Source organism: Diabrotica undecimpunctata, chromosome 5, assembly GCF_040954645.1.
Source record: "Diabrotica undecimpunctata isolate CICGRU chromosome 5, icDiaUnde3, whole genome shotgun sequence".
NCBI lineage: Eukaryota > Metazoa > Arthropoda > Insecta > Coleoptera > Chrysomelidae > Diabrotica > Diabrotica undecimpunctata.
The window spans coordinates 66,881,667-66,902,664 of NC_092807.1; the positions used below are offsets into that span (position 1 = coordinate 66,881,667).

Sequence of the window (20,998 nt, forward strand, 5' to 3'; positions counted from 1 at the left end):
ACAGGACAGATATAAAATCATATTTTCAACGAATAGACAAAGAAAACAAATATATTTCCCCTTGGTCTCCCCCCCCCCATTTTTTAGACACGCCCATTAATGAACGTCTTGCGAATTTCCGATCCAGCTTAGCTTATACGCGACAGGGTTGCCTTATTACATATTTGAATTAAAACATTGAATTGATTTAAAATATTGGTGATCAGTGGTGCGTTTATATCGCCATTCAAAACTTGATGATATTAAAAATGAAACATTAATTGACACAAATACTGGTCCAAAATTTCTAAAATCCATGAAAAATTTACAGATTCGCATTTTTATTTGACGAAATTGTAACCCAATTTTGAATAATATAAGATAATTTTGGCAACATCGCCATTCGTCGAGACGAGAGAAGCCACCTGTCGATAGCTATGCATTTCTTTTTGGAGGTAACTTTGTAAGTGTGAAGTAAGGTGTGAAGATAAGAAATAATTATGCCGACTGTTTATACAACAGAAGAACGGGTACAAATAATAAAATGGTACTTTGGGGGCAATTCAGTACAAGAAACTATCAATTTATTTATTATAGCTTTTGAAAATAGGCGAATACCTATAGAAAAAACTGTATTAGCCATTATTCATCAATTTGAAAAGTTTGGCTGTACTAATGGCAGGTGTATAAAATGTTGCCCATCAGATCAACCTCGCGAAAACAAAATTTCTCAAGAACGAGAAATTAGAGAAATTCAAGTTTGTGCATTGGCTGAAGCGACGCCGTGTTCAAGTAAACAAATTGCCGATGAAGTTGATTTGAATGCAAAAACAGTGAGGAATATTTTGAAAAGAAATAACTACCATTGTTATAAAGTGCAGACAACTCAAGAAATATTTCCTGATGATAAATTTAAACGGATGCAATTTTGTGAAATTATGATGGAGAAATGCAATGCAAATAATAATTTTTTAAAAAATATTTTGTTTACAGATGAGTCCTCCTTCACAATTCACAAGAAACATAATCCATCCGTTGTACGTTATTGGTCTCAGGAGAATAAGCATTTGAGTGTGTCTGTGTGTACGCAGTATCCACAAAAGTTGAATGTTTGGACTGGAATTTTGGGAGACCATATTATTGGTCCTTTTTTCATTGAAGGCAATTTAAACGCAGTCAAATGTCTCCAATTACTGCAAAATCAAATTATTCCTGCACTTCAACGTCTTCAAATTAACTTCAACGAAATTTGGTTTCAACAAGACGGCTGTCCTGCACATAATGCAAACGTCGTTAAAGACTATTTATCGTTAATTTTTGCTGAACGTGTCATTAGTACAGACGGTACAATAAAATGGCCCCCTCGGTCACCTGAGTTAGCTCCTCTAGATTTTTATTTTTGGGGGATGCTAAAAACAAAATTGTACAGGCATGAGTTCGAGCGAGCCACCAACTTGGAGAAACTAAAGGAAAAGATAATCCAACTTAGCCAAAACATATCGGCAGATGAACTCAACGCCATGAGGAATGCGTTGTATAATAGATTGGGTTACTGTTTGTTACAACTTGGTGGTCTGTTTGAACATTTAATTACCCAAGAATTTGGTTTAGAATTTCTAATTGTTTGGAGTTATTTTTAATTTAAACAGTAGTGTTGGAATTATTTTTTATTTGATTTCATTTTTATAGAACAAATTTTATACTAATTTTATCTTTTTTTGTTTCATTTTTATAGAACTAATTCTTATTTTCACACTTAATACCTCCAAAAAATCTAAACGAAAATAGTTTCAAAGATATTATTTGGAAAATACCAAATAATGTCTTATTTTTAATTAAAAGACGTAAATTTTTCGTCCAGTTTAAATTTAATACAATACACCTGCTCCCTCATAATGCTTTACTAATACTGATCTACTGACTGTGTGTTTATTTATTATGCTTTATGAAAGAACAACTTACTACCGTGATTACGCATGACATATTATTACTAGTCCTGTTCTGTAGAGATGAGCGTTTGTAACGCTTGCCGTGCTACAATAATATACACAAGGCCTGAATCGCTCACTGTCGAAGAGAATTGGGCGGGGTTTTCTTAAACATATAGAAACTATATCGTATCTTAAATTCAAGCACAATTAGATAATATGAAATTATAATTTATTATTGGACGCCACCCCTGGTTTATCCTCGAAGGGGAAGAGCAAAAAAAAATTAAGATTTATTGAAAGTTTACAAGAAAACTATTCTTTATTATTTCTTAGTAATGAACAAAAAGAAAACATTAAAAGTTACGTCATCCCAAAGGGATTCCAAAATATTATTTTATGTTAACATTATCATAAACAAAAAATCTTTGTATCGTATTAAATTAAGAATTGGTTATAAAGAAAATGAATGTATATATATATTAACCCCAAATTTCGAAATTTGTTTACATTGAAAATAATATAGTTATTTATCAACTAGGAACAATGAAGAAAATAAACCTTTAAATTAAATTAGAACACTTCACTATATTTTCATTTTTTTTTTGAGTTCATAATCATTTCTGTTGTCTTGAAAGTAGGTATAATAAAAATTGGTACAACCTTAATCTGCTCTGTTTCTCTTCTTATTTAATCGGTCACCAAATAAACCATTGATTCAGCTACGTACTATATCAAATCACCACCATCCTAGATAAGAGGGGTTAGGGATTCCAAAAAAAGATACTGCTACTGGGCCATGATCTGGAATAACTCCATAGCAATACTATCTTGCGACGAGTATTAGAAATATAATATCAGCATTATAGCCTCTCCAATAAGGGTCTAAAAAAATAAATATCTATCTGAAATATGGACAAGAAAAGGATTTATTAACTCACCTCTGAATTGAGACCCACTTTGGAAACACGTCTTAACGGTTGGACGGTCTTAACAGAAAAGAGCGAAGCGCTGTCATGGCGCCTGAATCTGGAAATTGGGCGTGAGTGACAAGTTGAAAAATATGCTCATCTACCGGATATATTTGGGAATTACAGAAGAACCCTTGAGTCGGCTACAGGTAGGTACTTGACAGATAGATGGGGCTATTAGTTTTATTAAAAAAAAAATATAATCGAAATATATAATGAGTTTCTTTTAAATCTTTTGAAACGGTTACACGTTGAATCACCGAACTGTTTTATTTAACCGTTTATTTGTCGTTAACGAATCTACGTTTTCTCACTGGGAAGCCAACTAGTTCTGAAGCTGAAATCTTTATTGATAATTCGTTAAAGGATTTATTTATTGTAAATATTCAATTAAAACCTTTCAGCGATAACGTGACATGATGGTACATAAAGTATAACGTCGGACTAGCAGTCCGCAAATCTAGAAAAGGTCCAAAAAACAAATATTTTCAGAAAAACGGTCTGAGAACTGATCGATTCTTTAAATTATAATTAAAATGGACAAAAAAAACATTTACACACAAATTTATTATAATTTGTATTTAAACTCATGCTTTGAAAATAAAAGTTAACAGATATATCTTTTTCTCATTTTGAGTACTATAAAACACAAAAACACTAATTAAACAAATAAAAAACATTTATTTCTAAGAAATTAAACAAAGACTAAATAAAAAACAAATCATGAATGTGTTGCTTGTGTGAGTCCATTTCAAAAGGTAAAAGAAATAATAAATTATACTTACTCACAATCAATTTAATTTAACTAATCAGACGACCGGTTTCGCTTTCTACAATATGCAAAGCATCTTCAGGTCACGATACAAAGTTAAATAAATGCTGAAAATAATAAACCCATATTAGGGTGTTGTCGAATAAAGATAAAACAAAGATAGGTGATATAAATTATATAAATTACAGTAATTATGCCAATATTACATGTCTGTGGTTTTTCAAAATGAATAAAATGTTTAAGCAGACAAGGTAAGACCCACAAATTGGTAAATTAGTCTATTAAACTGTAATGAATTAATAAATAAACAAATAAATAAAACATTACTTACATGCCGGTACTCTATTAATTGATGATTGAAAGAACATGGTTCAAACTATCTTGTATTGTTGATTGGAGAACTCAAGTCAACTATTGTAATTGTTTAACAGTAAACGGGGAAGTTCTTGAGGAGACAGATTTTATCCAATGAAGTAGAGATAGGTAAATGTAATTGTTTGTTTGATGAAAGTAATGTTCTATACCATTAAGTTCTTTAAAGTTATTTATATTTATTCTGGAGATATATTTATGAAATGTGTGTTATTTATTGAGATTTTTATTTTTGTTTTGGAAGGTGACAGTTGTGAGACAATGAATAAGAATAGATGTACAAATTGTACACCCACACAATTGTACATCTATTCTTATTCATTGTCTCACAACTGTCACCTTCCAAAACAAAAATCTCAATAAATAACACACATTTCATAAATATATCTTCAGAATAAATATAAATAACTTTAAAGAACTTAATGGTATAGAACATTACTTTCATCAAACAAACAATTACATTTACCTATCTCTACTTCATTGGATAAAATCTGTCTCCTCAAGAACTTCCCCGTTTACTGTTAAACAATTACAATAGTTGACTTGAGTTCTCCAATCAACAATACAAGATAGTTTGAACCATGTTCTTTCAACCATCAATTAATAGAGTACCGGCATGTAAGTAATGTTTTATTTATTTGTTATTTATTAATTCATTACAGTTTAATAGACTAATTTACCAATTTGTGGGTCTTACCTTGTCTGCTTAAACATTTTATTCATTTTGAAAAACCACAGACATGTAATATTGGCATAATTACTGTAATTTATATAATTTATATCACCTATCTTTGTTTTATCTTTATTAGACAACACCCTAATATGGGTTTATTATTTTCAGCATTTATTTAACTTTGTATCGTGACCTGAAGATGCTTTGCATATTGTAGAAAGCGAAACCGGTCGCCTGATTAGTTAAATTAAATTGATTGTGAGTAAGTCTAATTTATTATTTCTTTTACCTTTTTTAAAAAACAAATGTTTGAGCTGCGTAAAGTAGATACATTAATGAATTTATAACTTGAAAATAAGTCAATCTTCGCTGCTGTCTTCGGAAATACCATCTTGTAGGCAGTCGGAGCAAATGCATTTTGTGTGTTCTAAGCATACAAACTTTAGGCATTTTTGACAGGTATATCTGGTTGGCCTATTTTTTGTCTACTACAGTAAAAACAACGACCTCGACAATTAGGTTGTGGATTTGGGGCTGGAACAATTTCTTCTTCAATATGGCAAATTTCTTTTATTCTTGACCTAATTGATCTAGGAATACGTTTATTCAAACATCGACGTTGTAGATGATCGTTTACTAGTTCCATACCCAGAGCTTCTAGAAAATGTCTTCTATGCGTTTTATCTATCTCATTAGATTTATATTTATTTCTGTTTAGATTGTTTAGATGTTAGATTTATATCTGTTTTCTTTGCAGATTTATTACTGAGATTGTAAGAACACAGTTCAATAAAGATATTCGTATTGTCTACAATGGTTTGCAAAATCTCTTTAGAAAAAAACAACTCCAAATCTTTGATGCGCTTTTCATATCTCGTACTTCCCTAGTTACTCCAGAAATTTTTACCTTAATTAAATTGTCACTGCGAGTTCGTATTCGGCGGTTTACTAAATGTTTCTTTCCTTTAGTTGTTCCATTCTTACCAATGAAATGCGGTACTCTTTGTGGAACATCCAAGACTTCTGAGATTCGCTCTTCAATTTCTTCTTCCATATCGGCGTCGTGGTCCTGGATCTCTTCGAAATCTCCTTCTAAACTAGCATCGTCATCGTCAGGTTCAACTTCTGATTCAGAATAAGAGAGAAATTCCGCATGAAGCTTTTCAAGATAAGCGTGTTGCTTTTTAAAACTCATTATTAGAAAAATCTGTAAAAAATAAGTTTATATCAATCAATTATACAGAAAACATAACCAGTAGATCACTCTCTATTATAAAATACACAAATATTTTTTATTTAATATGCGTATTTTATGGCATCACTTTGAGAAAGACATTAAGAGTGAGAAGGCTGTATGCAAATTATGCAAAGAAAAACTTAGTTATAAATCAACTATAACAAATTTGAAAAGCTGTTGAAAGTATTTCAGTATATTTTTCTTTGATTCAAGAAAGCATGTTTGGTTATGTACTCGCTTAAATATTTTAATTAGTTTTTCAACTTGTTACTTGTTTACGAAAAGCAGTTCAGTTTCATTAACGATAAAAACGTCAACGACTCACCTCTACTGTTTTTCTCGTTAGAGAACTACGAACACAGTTTGTAGTTCAACGTCTTTATTTTAGAGCTCGACGTTGCCAAATAATTTTGTAAGAAGGTTTTTTATTGTGGTTTGATATTTCCATTTATTATTTTTATTGCGAATAAGGCACAATGTGACTTTAAAATAAGCTTATTTTGATGTTTAGATTTCCAATTCGGAAATCGTACTTAAAATATGAAACATTAATAAATTTTATTTACATAAAACGATTTCCGAAGTGGAAATCAAAATGTTAAATTAAACTTATTGTAAAGAAAAATTGTGGCAAATTTAAAATAAAAAACAGTAAGCTGCCATTTAAATCAATTCGCCCAAATTTGATTATCTTAGATTGTTGTTAAAACGCTAAAAAGACAACAGGTCAAATAAAACCAATAAGTTTGGCAATGTTGAACTTCTCCTCTTTTCTTAGTTCCACTAATGCTATTTCGACGATATAATGGGATGACCTAATATACCTCTCTCTTTTTAAATAGATGTTTTTCACTCCATCTCACGTAAGATACATACCGACCATAAACTTTTACCTACACTGTAGAATACAATGTATCCCGTATAGTCATTTTTGTACCGTCAGGTAAATCAGTGGTTTTAGGTTTTGAACGAGGTCTACTTTTTTCAGGTGAAGAAAGAACTGGATTATTCTCTTTTCTTTTTTAATCGAATAAATGATTTTTCTGAATATTTTAAATGCAGCGGCTACTCTCTAAAATAAAAGATACATGTGTAATCTTACAATTTAAATATTGTTTAATGGGTTACCTCTTGAACACATGAAGGAGGTTCTAAACGGCCTCCATTTATTTTTTTCATCTTAAAATTATTATATATATATATATATATATATATATATATATATATATATACAATCCTAAACCCATTTGCCCTAAAGTGTCGGGTGTAATGTCTTTAGTTAGTTGCATGTACAATTTTTCTCCATTGCTTCTTATTCTTTGCTTGGTTTCTTGCTTGTTCTTTGCTGATTCCTCGTGTCTCTTGGATTGAGGTTACATTATCATCCCATGTCTTCATTGGCCTACCCCTTGGTCTCTTGGTTTGTCTTCTGGCTTTCCATACTTTTTTAACTGGTCTTTCTTTATTCATTCTAACCACGTGTCCATACCATCTCAGTTGAGCCTCTTCAATTTTCTTAATAATTGGTTGGACCTTAACCCTTTCGATACTGTTGCCGGAAAAGTACGATTTTTATTTGCAGCTTTGGTGAGCGAGCGCCGTACTATTACGCAAATTAATCTCCATTGTCCAGGTTCTGTCACCGTACATTTTTAATTATTTACATATTTGAAGAGCTATAATCGTAATAGTACGTTCTACATTGTCCATCTTGCTTACTAGTACCGTTCATTTACGTTACGATCCGCAAATACACCATACTGATATAAACAAAATGTCGACAAACGAAAAACGATTCAACCACTTCAATATAAAGAATGTAAACTACGGAGGGGTCGTCTCTATCTCGAAGTGCACAATTTTTTCGGCGCCGTATATGAGTAACGCGCAACCAATACTTGGCCCTTATCGAAAGGGTTAAGATGTTCTCTGACTGCCTCATTTCTAATCCTGTCTAACCTGGTTATACCCATTATTCTTCTAAGAAACTTCATTTCTATGCTCTGTATTTTCGATTTTAATTTATCACTAAACGTCCAACTTTCACTACCAAAAGTTAAAATCGGTACAATCACCGTCTTGTATATGGTCACTTTGGCTTTTTGGGATACTTCTTTTTTCAACAAAAACGTACTTTTAATTGCGTGATACATCCGAGCAGCACTTTCTATTCTGGAACTTATTTCAGTTTCTTCAGTTCCTCTGTTTTTTATTTGTACTCCCAAGTATTTGTAAGTATCGACTTGTTTAAGTGTATTTCCGGTAAGTGTTATCTTCGTTTGTTTTCTATTTTTTCCACATACCATTACTTTCGTCTTCTCATTATTGATCCTCAAATTTCGTTTAATTAGTGCAACGTTCCATACTTGTAAATTTCGATTGAGTGCTTCTTCATTTATCCCAAATATCACTAGATCGTCTGCGTATGCACACTCTGAGATCCACACTGCTTCTAGATTTCTATGTTTGGCATATAATGTCAATGTTTCTGCTCTAGTTTCTTTCATTATGTCACCAAAGACAATGTTAAACAGTATGGGGCCTAGGACTCCTCCTTGACGTAGATCCTCATTTACTATGAACTCTTCGGATTCCATATTATCTTTTCTGATTCTGTTCCTTGTATGTCTATAGATACTCATAATGGCTTGCCTGAGTTTGATTTTCACACCTTTCTTTTTTAAACATATGTCAATCACCTTTATTAGAGTACTATCAAATGCCTTTTCTAAGTTATAAAGGCTTGGCATAATTCAGTGCTTGAGTTCCGTGCGTTTTGTATTAGTTTCTTGATAGTAAAAATGTGATCTTGGATACTTCTGCCTTTTCTAAATCCACTCTGTGATTGTTCCATTTTAGAATCAACTTCTTCTAAAAGACGTTTTTCTAGTATTCTCTCATATACTTTGGATGGGATGCTTAGTAGTGTTATTCCTCTGTAGTTACTACATTCGCGTCTGTCTCCCTTTTTGAAAATACCAGTCTCAGTAGAATAAGTCGCACTTCCAATCGTTTGGTATTTGGCTCTCACTCCATGCCCTATTACATACTTCTGTTAGCAGTTCAATGCCCTTGTCGCCCATGTTTTTAAGCATTTCTGCTATGATTTTATCAAGTCCAGCCGACTTACCTTTCTTAAGCTTTTGTATGATTTCTTTTGTTTCTGCTATAGTTATTTCGTCTTGAATTTGGTCTTCTTGCTCTACCTCTTCTGGTTCTTCTGTGATAATGTCTACATCGTTTTGGATCTTCAGTAGATCCTCAAAATATTGCTTCTATCTATCTAGGATGTGGTCATTGTCATGCAGTAAGTGTCCTTCTTTGACCCTTATTTGATTTGGTGGTTGTGGAGCCTTTTCGGTTCTTAAATTCTTCTGGGTTTTAAAGAATAACTTTTCCGTTTCGCTGCTAGTACCATACCTTTGACTTTGATTCTTTCCAGTTTGTATATTTCGTAGTTGTCTGCGGTTCCGTTACTTAAATATTTTTTTCAAGCTATCTTCTTGGACTTCACTTCTGCTTTTATTTCATTGTTCCACCAGTTTGTACACTTTTTGCCTCTGTTATTTCTTGTTATTTCGCATGCTTGTTTACCGTTTAAGAGTGCTTCTTTCAGTATTTGCCAATTTTGATCTAAGTCACAGTCATGTTCAGCGTGCTCTGTTAGGTAGTTTTCAAACTTGTTTGCTGTCTCCTTGTCCGCTAGCTTATGTCACGTGATTACTTCTATAGTGGGTGTATCATGAGCTTTACTTGTTTTCTTGGTCTCTTTCGTTATTGATTCTTGTCGCACTCCCAAGCTGGTCCTGGCTACAACTAGATAGTGGTCACTATATATTTCAGTTCCTGGTTTTACTCTTACATCTTTAATACATTGCCTCGATGATCTATTTACTAACACATAGTCTATGATGGATCTTTCGCCTCTACTTTTGACTTCTCTTGTATATTTATGTACATCTTTGTGTTTAAAAAATGTGTTCATTATTATTAAATTATTTTCTCTGCATATATCAATAATACATTCCCCATTTTATTTCTTCTCCATATGGTCCTAATACATCTTGGGTATGTTCATCTCTTACACCCACTCGACCATTTAGATCCCTAGTACTATAGTATTGCCTTCTAAACTGTCTATTATTTCTGAGGCCTTATCCCAGAATAATAGGTATTTGCTAGCTACTCTTTCGTCATCATTTATTCCATACATAACGATGATATTGACTAGTTTGTGTTCCGCAGTTACCAGTCTTATCTTTAGAATTCTTTCGGAAATGCATTCCCAATCTTGAATATTCTTTATTAGATTACTGTATATCAGGCAGCCTACCCATTCTTTTGCCCTTTCGCCAAGTGACACTCCACTGGTGATGAGGAAGTGTGCATTTTCTAAAAACTGTGTGTTTTTTCCCTTGTTCTTGGTCTCTGTTATACCTAGTAAGTCTATTTGATTTTTCTCAAATTCTTCAGCAAGTTCGACTTCTTTGCCGTTGAGACCTCTGACATTCCATGTTGCTAATGTCTATTCTTTGGGCTTTAGCACTGCTCCGTTATTGTGGGCCTTTCTTGTTTAATGTGGGTTTTACATAGTTACTGTTCATATTCTCGCTCGTTGCTGACTGCATTTTTATGGGTTTACCCCTTCTTGTCTCGCGTTTCTCACGTCCTTGGTCATTATTTATGGATCTATCTTTGTCTTTACTACCTATTCTATAACTACTCATGTCCATTGGCATTGCCAGGTTTGTCATAGTATTTCCGACACATTTGTTTACTAGTTTTTTGTCCCCATTTTGACTAGTTTGTTCTCTTTGTTGTCCCATTTCCAGCCGACCTTGTCGATCCATATTTTATTTCCACAAGTCTTACATCCTTTCCTCTCTCCTTTTCTTCTTGCGCAAGTTTTCTAATTGTTTTCTGAATTTCTCTCTCTTTATTCGTAGTATCATCATTGATGTATACTTTTCCTTCTTCAACATGTCTTAGTTTAGATTTATTTTTCATAACCTTTACCTTCTCTTCATGTTCTGCTAATTCAATCAGACAGGTTTTCTCTCCCAGTTTGTGTGCATTTTTAATTTTAACATCTATCTTCAAATTGTGTTTAATGAAGTTGCTCATTCCCTCTTTTAAGACGCTTTGATCGTATGTTTCAATTGCTAGTCCACTCATGACTACATTGTTTTTTCTTCTTTGTTTTTCCATGAATTCAATAGTTTCCCTGACTTCATTTAACTCCTTTTTGATTTCAATATTTTCTTTCTTCAGGTCTTTATTTTCTTCTTTTAAAGTCTGGTTATCAGCAGTCTGGTTTTAAAGTCATTGTTTCATTACTTCTGTTTTGGCTTCTCTTTATTTCTTTAATGTCACTTGCCAGATTGTTCATCATGTCTATTAATTTATCCAGTTTTGTCTCATCATGGTTATTTGTTATTTTGGGTGGAGTCTTGGGGAGTTTTCGACTCTTCCTTGACCTTTTTTCTTCGTTAACTGAACCCTCATCTCTTGCCCTCCTTTTTGTGCCATCATCCGTTGTTCCGTCGCTGTCCTGACATGTTTTCTTTTCCAGGTATCTGTCCATTTTCGGCGCTAAGCACCGTTTTCCACCTCAACGGTTCAGAGAAAACGATGCCTACCGTTTCACTGTGATACTATTATTGATTTTATTCTGTACTCAGAAATTCTGGTCAGTTTGGCAACTCGCTTTAAAATCGGACAAGAATTAGATGTAATTACCGGTTCAATTGTTTATACCTCACTAATTATCAGTTAACCTTGTTTATTTGTTTTTAATTCACTCAAATGTTTTTTAATGTTTTACAGCCAATCCTTATCACTCAAAATTATCATACAGGTTTAAAACAAATTCATAACAATATAATAATCTGTAATTTCATACATTATGATTGAATTAGTCAGAGTAATATCAACGTAATATGTACACGTTAGGAGAACTCATAGACAAAAGTTAGCCATATTGACAGATGACTACTAACAAATTTTATTAACCTGTTTTTAATTAAATAAATACTTAACAAACCAAAAATTAATATCAAAAGAGCTCTAAAAAGAACTGAGTTTATTCAAGTAAATAGGGCTGATTATTAAAATTTATAAACTCAAGCGAACCTAACGTAACACAAACGTAAATAAAACAATTTACTTGGATAGTGGAACTAGTTTTCATGGAAATCGAGTCCGTCAGATTATAGTTGGCCAGTACGATTACTCTAATAGTAGTTTATACAATCATTGTCTCTACTCATATTGAATGTTTTTCTAAGAATTACGTTAGAAAGACAGCAATAGTCAAGTGAGAGTTTAAATGTTCTGCTTTGTTCTACTAAATTATTCTAACTACGTTTAACAATTGTATCGCCGTCTCACTTTGTCAATTTTTCATTTTTCCGCCTGTATATACAGAAGAATTTTTCGCAAAGTAAAAAAAAACAAAGTTTGTCTAATTTATTAATGTTTTGTATTTTTAGAACGATTTCTGAAGTGAAAATCGAAACGTCAAAAATAAACTTGTGTTAAACTGAAATTGTGGCTTATTCCCATTTAAAATAGTATGTAATTGAAACATTAATTGGCTAAAAATTCAGCCCTGTTTCAAACTGTTTTTTAACAAGATTTTAGGACTGGAGTGACTGTTTGGACAAGTACAGTTGTTTAAATAATCGGTGTCCGGGATAAACAAATTGAATAACTTAAATAATAAACTATTTGATCAACCCGTCTTTAGCACACTTTAATAACTCATTAGCTGCCACAATTTTGAGTACTTATAGTACATGTCATTATGCAAAAAAACAAAGTTATTTACATTTAAAAATGACTGCAAAAATCAGGATTTTTTGCAATTATCTCGGTCATTTCTTTATGGATTTTAGTTTGGAAACTCTTAAAATAAAGAACATTGTATGATTTGCAACTTTTATTTGAATTATTTTTTATAAAATGTATAGGAAACTATTTACAGGCAAAAACTATTTTTGTTACTTTTTATGATTGTTTAAAAAACATCAAAATTTGCTGTACGTCTTCACATATTGTCATCAGCTACCCCTCATGTACCTTTTAGAATCTGTAAATACCTGTTTAATTTTTTTTAGCTTTTTTAAGTGAAAAATGTGAACAAATTACTGATTTCACGTAAAAATCTTATTCAGATATTTGAAGGTTCACAAACTACTAACTACTCAAATTGTGGCAGTTAATGAGTTATTAAACTGTGCCAAGTTTAAAACAGATCGACCAAATAGTTTATAACTTATTAAAATAGTTTATTCCGGAGAGTGATTATTTAAACAACTGTACTTGCCCAAAAAGTGACTATACAAGAATTTTGTAAATTGCAATCGATTCTTTGCGGCTTTAGTTTTAGGGTATATTAAAAAAACTAAATCAAAATTTTATTAAATTTTTTATTAAAAACCAGTTTGAATAACTTTTTAGCTTCTAAAAATTTATAATAACTTTGATATTTTTTATGTCACGCTTATAAGTAAGCGCAATGAACAGCTGGAGAAAACACACTTTCCAAAAAAAAAGAATCTTTTATGACCAATAAGAACTAAGATGGCATTTTATTCTTAAAATCATATTTCCATTGTCTATTAACATTAAGACCTGAAAATTGAACGGATTGTAAATGAAGAACTATATTTTATGATTCAAGTTATTGATGGCATATACAGTAAAGGAGTACTATGGCACGTAGAACCTTCATTTTTTAATCTGGGGTAACTCAACCAAATAATAAAAATTGTGCTATTTTCTCCTCTCGGAAAAATCCCTGAAAGATAAATTAATTAAATTTTTCTGTAAAAAAGTTATTGAATTTTACTATTATATCATAAGAAATATTTAAATGTCATTGATAAGTGTAGAAGAGAGTGCGACAGAGCGGGATACCGGGGAAAAGCAGGGTTTTTCTGTTTTGCAGAAATGCCTATACATCCGACAACAGCGTGTATCTCAGTCGAGTGGTTGTCTGATGATGCATGACAAGCAATAGTTGATTATTATGCGATTTACGTTTATGGCGCGTCTTAATAGAAAAATATGTGCTTTGATATTATTTACACTCGTTTTCTAATTACATTTATTTAGAAAAGAAAAAACACTACGATATTGGACTCTTTGTTTGTCGAAAGTGCTGGCCAAATGTTCATTAATACGCTATAAAAACTTTTCATCGAAAAGTACTAACACACCTCACAAAGGTACAAAAATACAATCCTTGAAGTGCAGTAGAAAGAACGACATTACCGCGGTATTTAGGAGGATGGGACTTATGAATATAAGTGAGCCATTAGAAAAATCGATTACTCATTGAATAATTTTTTTTAAGTTTATAATGTAATAAAGTTTAATTTAAGAACTGATTTGCGCAGTAGATAACACAACACCGATAAAACTGAGGGAATCAGAAGTGCGTATAAACCATCTTACTAAAAGCAAAAAATGCGCACCTGGATGAGTAAACCTCTGCACGGGCGACATCCCAATGAAGGCAGTCAAAACTATGTCCACAATATAGCGTCGAACTATTGGTTGACATCAAGTAAGATGTTTGTTGAAACAGAAGGCTCATTACTTGCTATTCAGGATTAGATCATACCAACCAAAAATTAACTGAAATATATCGCCAAAGGCAAGCTTTCCCAAATTTTATTATTCCACTCTATCAGGCGGGTGAATAGTAGTGTAAATTTAAAATCGCGACTGAATCCATCCGTTGCGTTAGCCGCCATCTTGAATTTTAAAATGAAAAAGGAGAACCATTTTTGCCCAATATCTCCGTCACTTTCCACTTTTTTACAAAATGATAAGGACTGAAATTGCCTACCATTTTTTTACAAATTTTTCATACGGTCGATATTTTCCGAGTTAGCGAAAAATAGTGATAGGGAGAGAAGCATCTTTATCGAATTATCTCGTTTATTATTAACTTTACGGCATGAATGTTCACAGGCAAGTATGAAGAGAATTATATTTTATATAATTTTGATCTCTTTCATTTTTTTGCTAAAATCAATATGTAAAGTTATAGAGAGATATCAAAATTGTCTAAAATATAATTTTTGTTCATGTACATTAATATCGTAAAGTTAATAATAAATGAGATAATTCGATAATTATGTTTCCCCTTCCCTTCCACTATTTTTCCCTTAACTCGAAAAATATCGACCGCACTAAAAAATTTGTAAAAAAGAAATTGTCCGAAATCGCATTTGCAACAATTTCAGCAACAATGGCCTTACCGTTTTTGTCGAAAAGTTGAAAATAGCTGAGATATTGAGCAAAAATGGTTCTCCTTTTTCATTTTAAAATTCAAGATGACGGCTAATGCAACGGTTGGATTTAGTTGCGATTTTAAATTTACACTACTAGTGATTCACCCCCCTAAAGGTTAGAACTCAGAATACACCAGCCAACAAGAAGCGAAAGCTTTGTCGCTATCTTTGATGTTCGTAGGATTAAAATTTCGGAGGGAGAATGACAGTTAAACTACTTAGTACACTAAAAAAAGTAATGACGAAGTCGTTCAAAACAGTAGTAAAGTTATAGTTACACTGAGAAACAAAGTAATTATTAAAGTTTTGTATGAATTGTATTTTTTTCTGTAAAATTTAATATTACCCATATATCAATTCTGTACTGATAAGTAAAATGGTCTTAGTCAAAAATATCAATTTTTTTAACAACAAACAATTTAACGCACTAAAAGTATTTTAGTACGTTAAAAAACCGATAAAAAGCGATTGAATTTGAGAGGTAATTTCAAAATAGAGATGAAAATCAGTCGATTTCTATTATTTTTTTATCGATTTTCTAAGGTATTAAAATATGTAAATACAAAATATGTATATAACAGTATTATTTAAACAGTTTTAACTATTAAACAACAACACACCGTCAGTTTTTAAGTTTTTATAGGTTGACAGATAAACTATTTAGAATGTGGCGGATTCTCACAGAAATTTGGATTGCGAAAAAGCTGTTCGTTTCGCTTTTTGTTGCGTGTTGTATTCTGTGGTTAGAATAATAAAATTTGGGGCAGCTCGCCATGCAAAGTTACGCCATTTTTTCATCTAACCCGACTGGACTATAATGAGGAAGTACTAAGGAGGGTCAAGAAAAATAGAGAATTGCTAAAGACTGTTAAACACCGGAAAATATTTAATCTGGGATATATAGTGAGGGGAAATGGATATAGAATATTTGTGACGATAATATACTCTTATCATCTAGAGTACGCCTATGTATTTAACAGAACACATTTTTATACAGCTGCTGGCCGTATAAAAGACCGAGCAGAAACCCACTCGAGTTCTTTGTGTGTTGAACGAAGAATACCTAACTATCTTACCTGTCTAGAACAGGTGCGCTGAACGAACGTGTTCTATTCTATCAGTTTGGTGAGTTGAATAAAACTGATAATTCCTCCTCCTATCTATAATTATATACCGTCTGATGTGTTGATTCAGACATTCCTCCCCGTATACATTCATTTCGCGTTGAAAAATGAATGTAACTCCTGATTCATTATTATACTATTATATATATATATATATATATATATATATATATATATATATATATATATATAAAAGGGGGGTTGAGGTTAATTGGGTATACAGCTGATTAAAAGCCAAGTGTACTCTGTTTAACAATTCATTATATTTCGCCAATTTTCATTGGCATCATCAGATGAGAGCTACAATTATTTAAAACATGGTAAAATACAATTTAATAATAGTTTGTTGTTTATATACTTACTTAATTGAGGTTAATGGCAGTGCGATTTATTTTAATACCATCAAGTAAAAATTTTTTTGTTGGAATAATGTTGATTATAGTTGATGTTGATTACAAATTGAAATATAGGAAACAAATACAATTCAAATTAAAAATAAAAAATAAAACAGACACAACGTTTAGTTCGGTAAATGTCATTAAGGTTAAGTACTAGAACTATCAAATATCGAATGTTCTAGTACTTAACCTTCTATACCAGTTCAGCTGTTATTTTAGAGGATATATATAAAAAAAAAAAAAAAAAAAAAAAAAAAAAAAAAAAAAAAAAAAACGATTTCTACTTAGCGAAACCGAATTCAAATCTTAACCACTGTGTTTCCTAAAATTTGCGAAACAAACAGCTGGATGAATTACTCGGCAAGGGAATCTAAAAATTGCATTCCACAAGCCGTTCATCCTAGTCAAAATTCGTAGTGAATTCAGTTTCTCGTACTTCCAACGAAGTAAATAACAAAACAAAACTACCGTCATTCTGTGATATATATATATATATATATATATATATATATATATATATATATATATAGAATTTGTATAAAGTCGGAATAACGAAATGATTTTATAAAAAATTTTCCAATAAAATCCTTTATAAAAAGGTATATAAAAAACCCAGTCAGGCTATGTTAAAAAGACAAAACGTTTTCGGAATAAGTATTCCATCATCAGTGTCAATATATTACATGAATGTAGCCACTAAATATGAGGGTAAAAACCCTTTAAAAATTAATATATGAAGTTTAGTTTACATTATGTCGTGTTTACAAATAGGATGGTAAAGTTACCGTTTGATTGGTAACATGGCGACATATGACTCTACATTAAGTTGCAAGTCCTGAGACGGTATGTCTACAAGGACTTTATTAAAGCAACTTATTAAAGCAACTTCAGTTGCTTTAATAAAGTCCTCGTAGACATACCGTCTCAGGACTTGCAACTTAATGTAGAGTCATATGTCGCCATGTTACCAATCCAACGGTAACTTTACCATCCTATTTGTAAACACGACATAATGTAAACTAAACTTCATATATTAATTTTTAAAGGGTTTTACCCTCATATTTAGTGGCTACATTCATGTAATATATTGACACTGATGATGGAATACTTATTCCGAAAACGTTTTGTCTTTTTAACATAGCCTGACTGGGTTTTTTATATACCTTTTTATAAAGGATTTTATTGGAAATTTTTTATTATATGGTATACAGCCAACTACAGGAACTTAGTTTCCTTGTAAATGATTTTATGTTGTCTATTTAGCTAGAAATAAATGTCTTAAAAACGAATTTTGTCTTCGACTGTCATTTACTATCCCAGATCATCACAGTCGCGACTGAGCAGTTATTTAAAAAGGATCTAAGACATTTATATAGAGTTAAATAAACAAAATCCAAACTATGTTGGACTCAAGAAATAACGGATGCAACGGTAGGCTGGATATATAAATTTAAAAAAGAGAAATTGCGAAATTTTATGGAAAAATTTAACTTAGACACGATAGGTAAAACAACAAACGATCTTCGATCAATAATGGCCCTCTGCGGAACAAATCCACGAAGCATAGGTACCACCGTTACCAAGAATAAACTTTTGTAAGAAACTAGGTGCGCTGTTACAAATTGTGAACACTGAAGTCCTTACCCAATTATGTCGTAGAAGCTCACACTTTGGAATAATTGCATATGCTGATTTACTGCGCAGCAACAGCAATTTCTAATGTTATGGACATTAAGATCAGAACATGACAGGCTAGTAATATCGGAAAGACTGATAACAGAATTGCAACCTGGGAAATACGACTGTTGAGGAAGATTGAATTATTGCTGAGGGATATTGGACAAATAACGGAATACATCCCAGAAATAAGAAGTATAAAAATTATCAAGAGAACTGAAATATTGCTGAACACTCTTAGACACTCACAACATGATCTAGAAAACAATACACCTCAGCATTGGTTGGACAAGCTCTCCATTTATTCGGGCCGCCCTAGGAGATACAAAGTTTGTAATGTCCGGAAGTGCGATAATACACTTTTTGAGCATGCAGAAATTCTGTAGGAAACTCAATTCTACTGTAGAAAGTGAAAAAAATCGTACCCAAACCAAGAAGAAGTTCATGAGTTTTGGGGAAATACAACGCCAGCTACTCTAACGCCAATGCAGGATGGATTGAAGACACGACGAACAACTATCAACATTACAGTAATATTCCTTACGAACCCTTCACCACTAAAGAAGTCTCAAAAACTATCAAAGAGCTTCATAACTGGCTCATAAAAGACTCAGTTATCTTGTAGGAAAGATTTTTCATCAAGAGATAATCCAATTCATATGCGCCTTGGCTCGTAATTATGAACCAACAACCCTAACTGAGTGGCAATTCCCTGTGTTTCCCCTAGAGTTCGGCTTAGTTTTATTTTTATCCATAATATTGAATGTATATCGTTTGAAATGTCCTCTGGACACTTTTTTTACACAGTTTTTTTTAGTATAATGACCATATGATTTCTATGCAGGTTCCAACAAAGCAGCTTTTGAACCGCCTCTTAGACACACTATCGGAACCAGCGCCATGGACAAACACAGATTCCTGTCAAGAGTGTGGTAAAAGATTTACCCTTACAGTGCGCACCCACCATTGCCGCCATTGCGGACGTGCACTATGCAGCAAGTGTTCGGATCAAGAAGTACCGATTATAAAATTTGGCGAGAACAAACCAGTTAGGGTCTGTAAAGTTTGTTTTGATGTACTGAAGACTGGAGCTAATTAATTATTAAGATATTATTCAAATAATTATTAAGATATAAAATTTTATAATAAAAAAATATTTGTTGTTATTTATAATGTTATTTATAAATTACAATAAAACGCAATTACATAAAATAAAACGCTTCAGTTCAGATCATTCGTTTATTTAGCTTAGCTGTTTTATTTCGCACTAGTTGTGGAAAACGTTGTGGTTGAAATGTGGAGTATTATATACAATGTGTAAGTTCTAAAATGATTTTTTAGAATTTAAAAATTATCGATATTTCACGGATATAAGACAATGGGGAGATAAATACATTAAAAAAACTAACCGCCGAATATTTGCCCGACTAGACGAACATAAATTAGATCTAAGTGATAAACAAATCTTGTGATACTTATTTACACACGAACATACCACGCAACCAAATATTTACCTGGAATATATGGCGATCATCTTACACTATAAGAAAAGCCCTAGAAGAATTCCACTTTAAACTGACACCCACCGCCCAAGTCACTAATCAAAAATCCTAACACCCGAATTGATAAGGAACATGTAATACTCTACTAATATACTTTGAGAGTTAGTCTTTTTGATATTATGCTCCACCCCCGATGCGCAATTGGCAGTAACAAAATGTATCATTATCATTTCTTGATCGCTGAAAAAGTACTTGTACAGTTTCCGACAACAAAAATGTTTTTCTTGTGCCTGTGTTTTTTGAACTTTTAAATTACTATTGTGGTACGGTTGGTTCATCCTCCAAGATGTTTTGGATTTCTGGATGATTTCCAGCCGCCGCTCTAGAAGAGGAACGAAGGTTTTTCGATTCGATCTTTTATTATTTGAGATTTTAGATTTCTACTCGGATTGACGGTGACTATGGCTAAAGATATACTTGAGCTCTGTTGGCAACGGGGAATTACTGGCAATATAGAGTACTTTAACAGTTCGAAATTCTTACATACATATTTTTTTTTTACATAACAAAATTAAAGGAGTACTCTATGCTCAGGAGGCCTTGCGACTTTTTGTTTATTACAAACAACAAATTATGTGTCGACGAAGTCCAGAAGATCTGTTGACTGGAGTAAGTGAGGAAATAAAACGCATAGTTCTTTGAAATGGGCTACTCAGCCAAAATGGATCTTGCTATAGATATTAAGACTAGCCTGTCTCTAGACCGAAAATGAACTGATTTTATGCATTTAGTGTGCATTACGCAGTGATTTCTCCGTCGAAAAACCAACGTAATTAAAGATAATAATCTTTATTGCAATTGGTCAGAACGACAAACTACGCGCTGATTGGTCCGCCTTTAGAGACCTTTTGGCTGTGTATTTTTATTTACCAAGATAAGAATATCCTCAGAATATAGAATAAAATAATATCAAAAAATAAAATACAGCATTTATTAAGTTATAATATATAACAATATAATAATGTGTAAATTCAAGTAAAAATATTGCAATATTCCTGTC

At 32.2% G+C, this 20,998-nt stretch overlaps 1 protein-coding gene across 2 annotated transcripts in view; it reads left to right on the forward strand.

The window, feature by feature from the left end:
• The window catches only part of LOC140441362 (rabankyrin-5), a 456,167-nt gene extending 436,502 nt beyond the window's left edge, over window positions 1–19,665 (forward strand). For both annotated transcript variants that reach the window (XM_072532038.1, XM_072532039.1), the window contains one exon: window positions 19,281–19,665. In XM_072532038.1, the coding sequence (XP_072388139.1) occupies window positions 19,281–19,535 (255 nt within the window). In that variant the 3' untranslated portion in view covers window positions 19,536–19,665. The remainder of the gene's footprint in view (window positions 1–19,280) is intronic.
• Window positions 19,666–20,998: the final 1,333 nt, after the last annotated feature.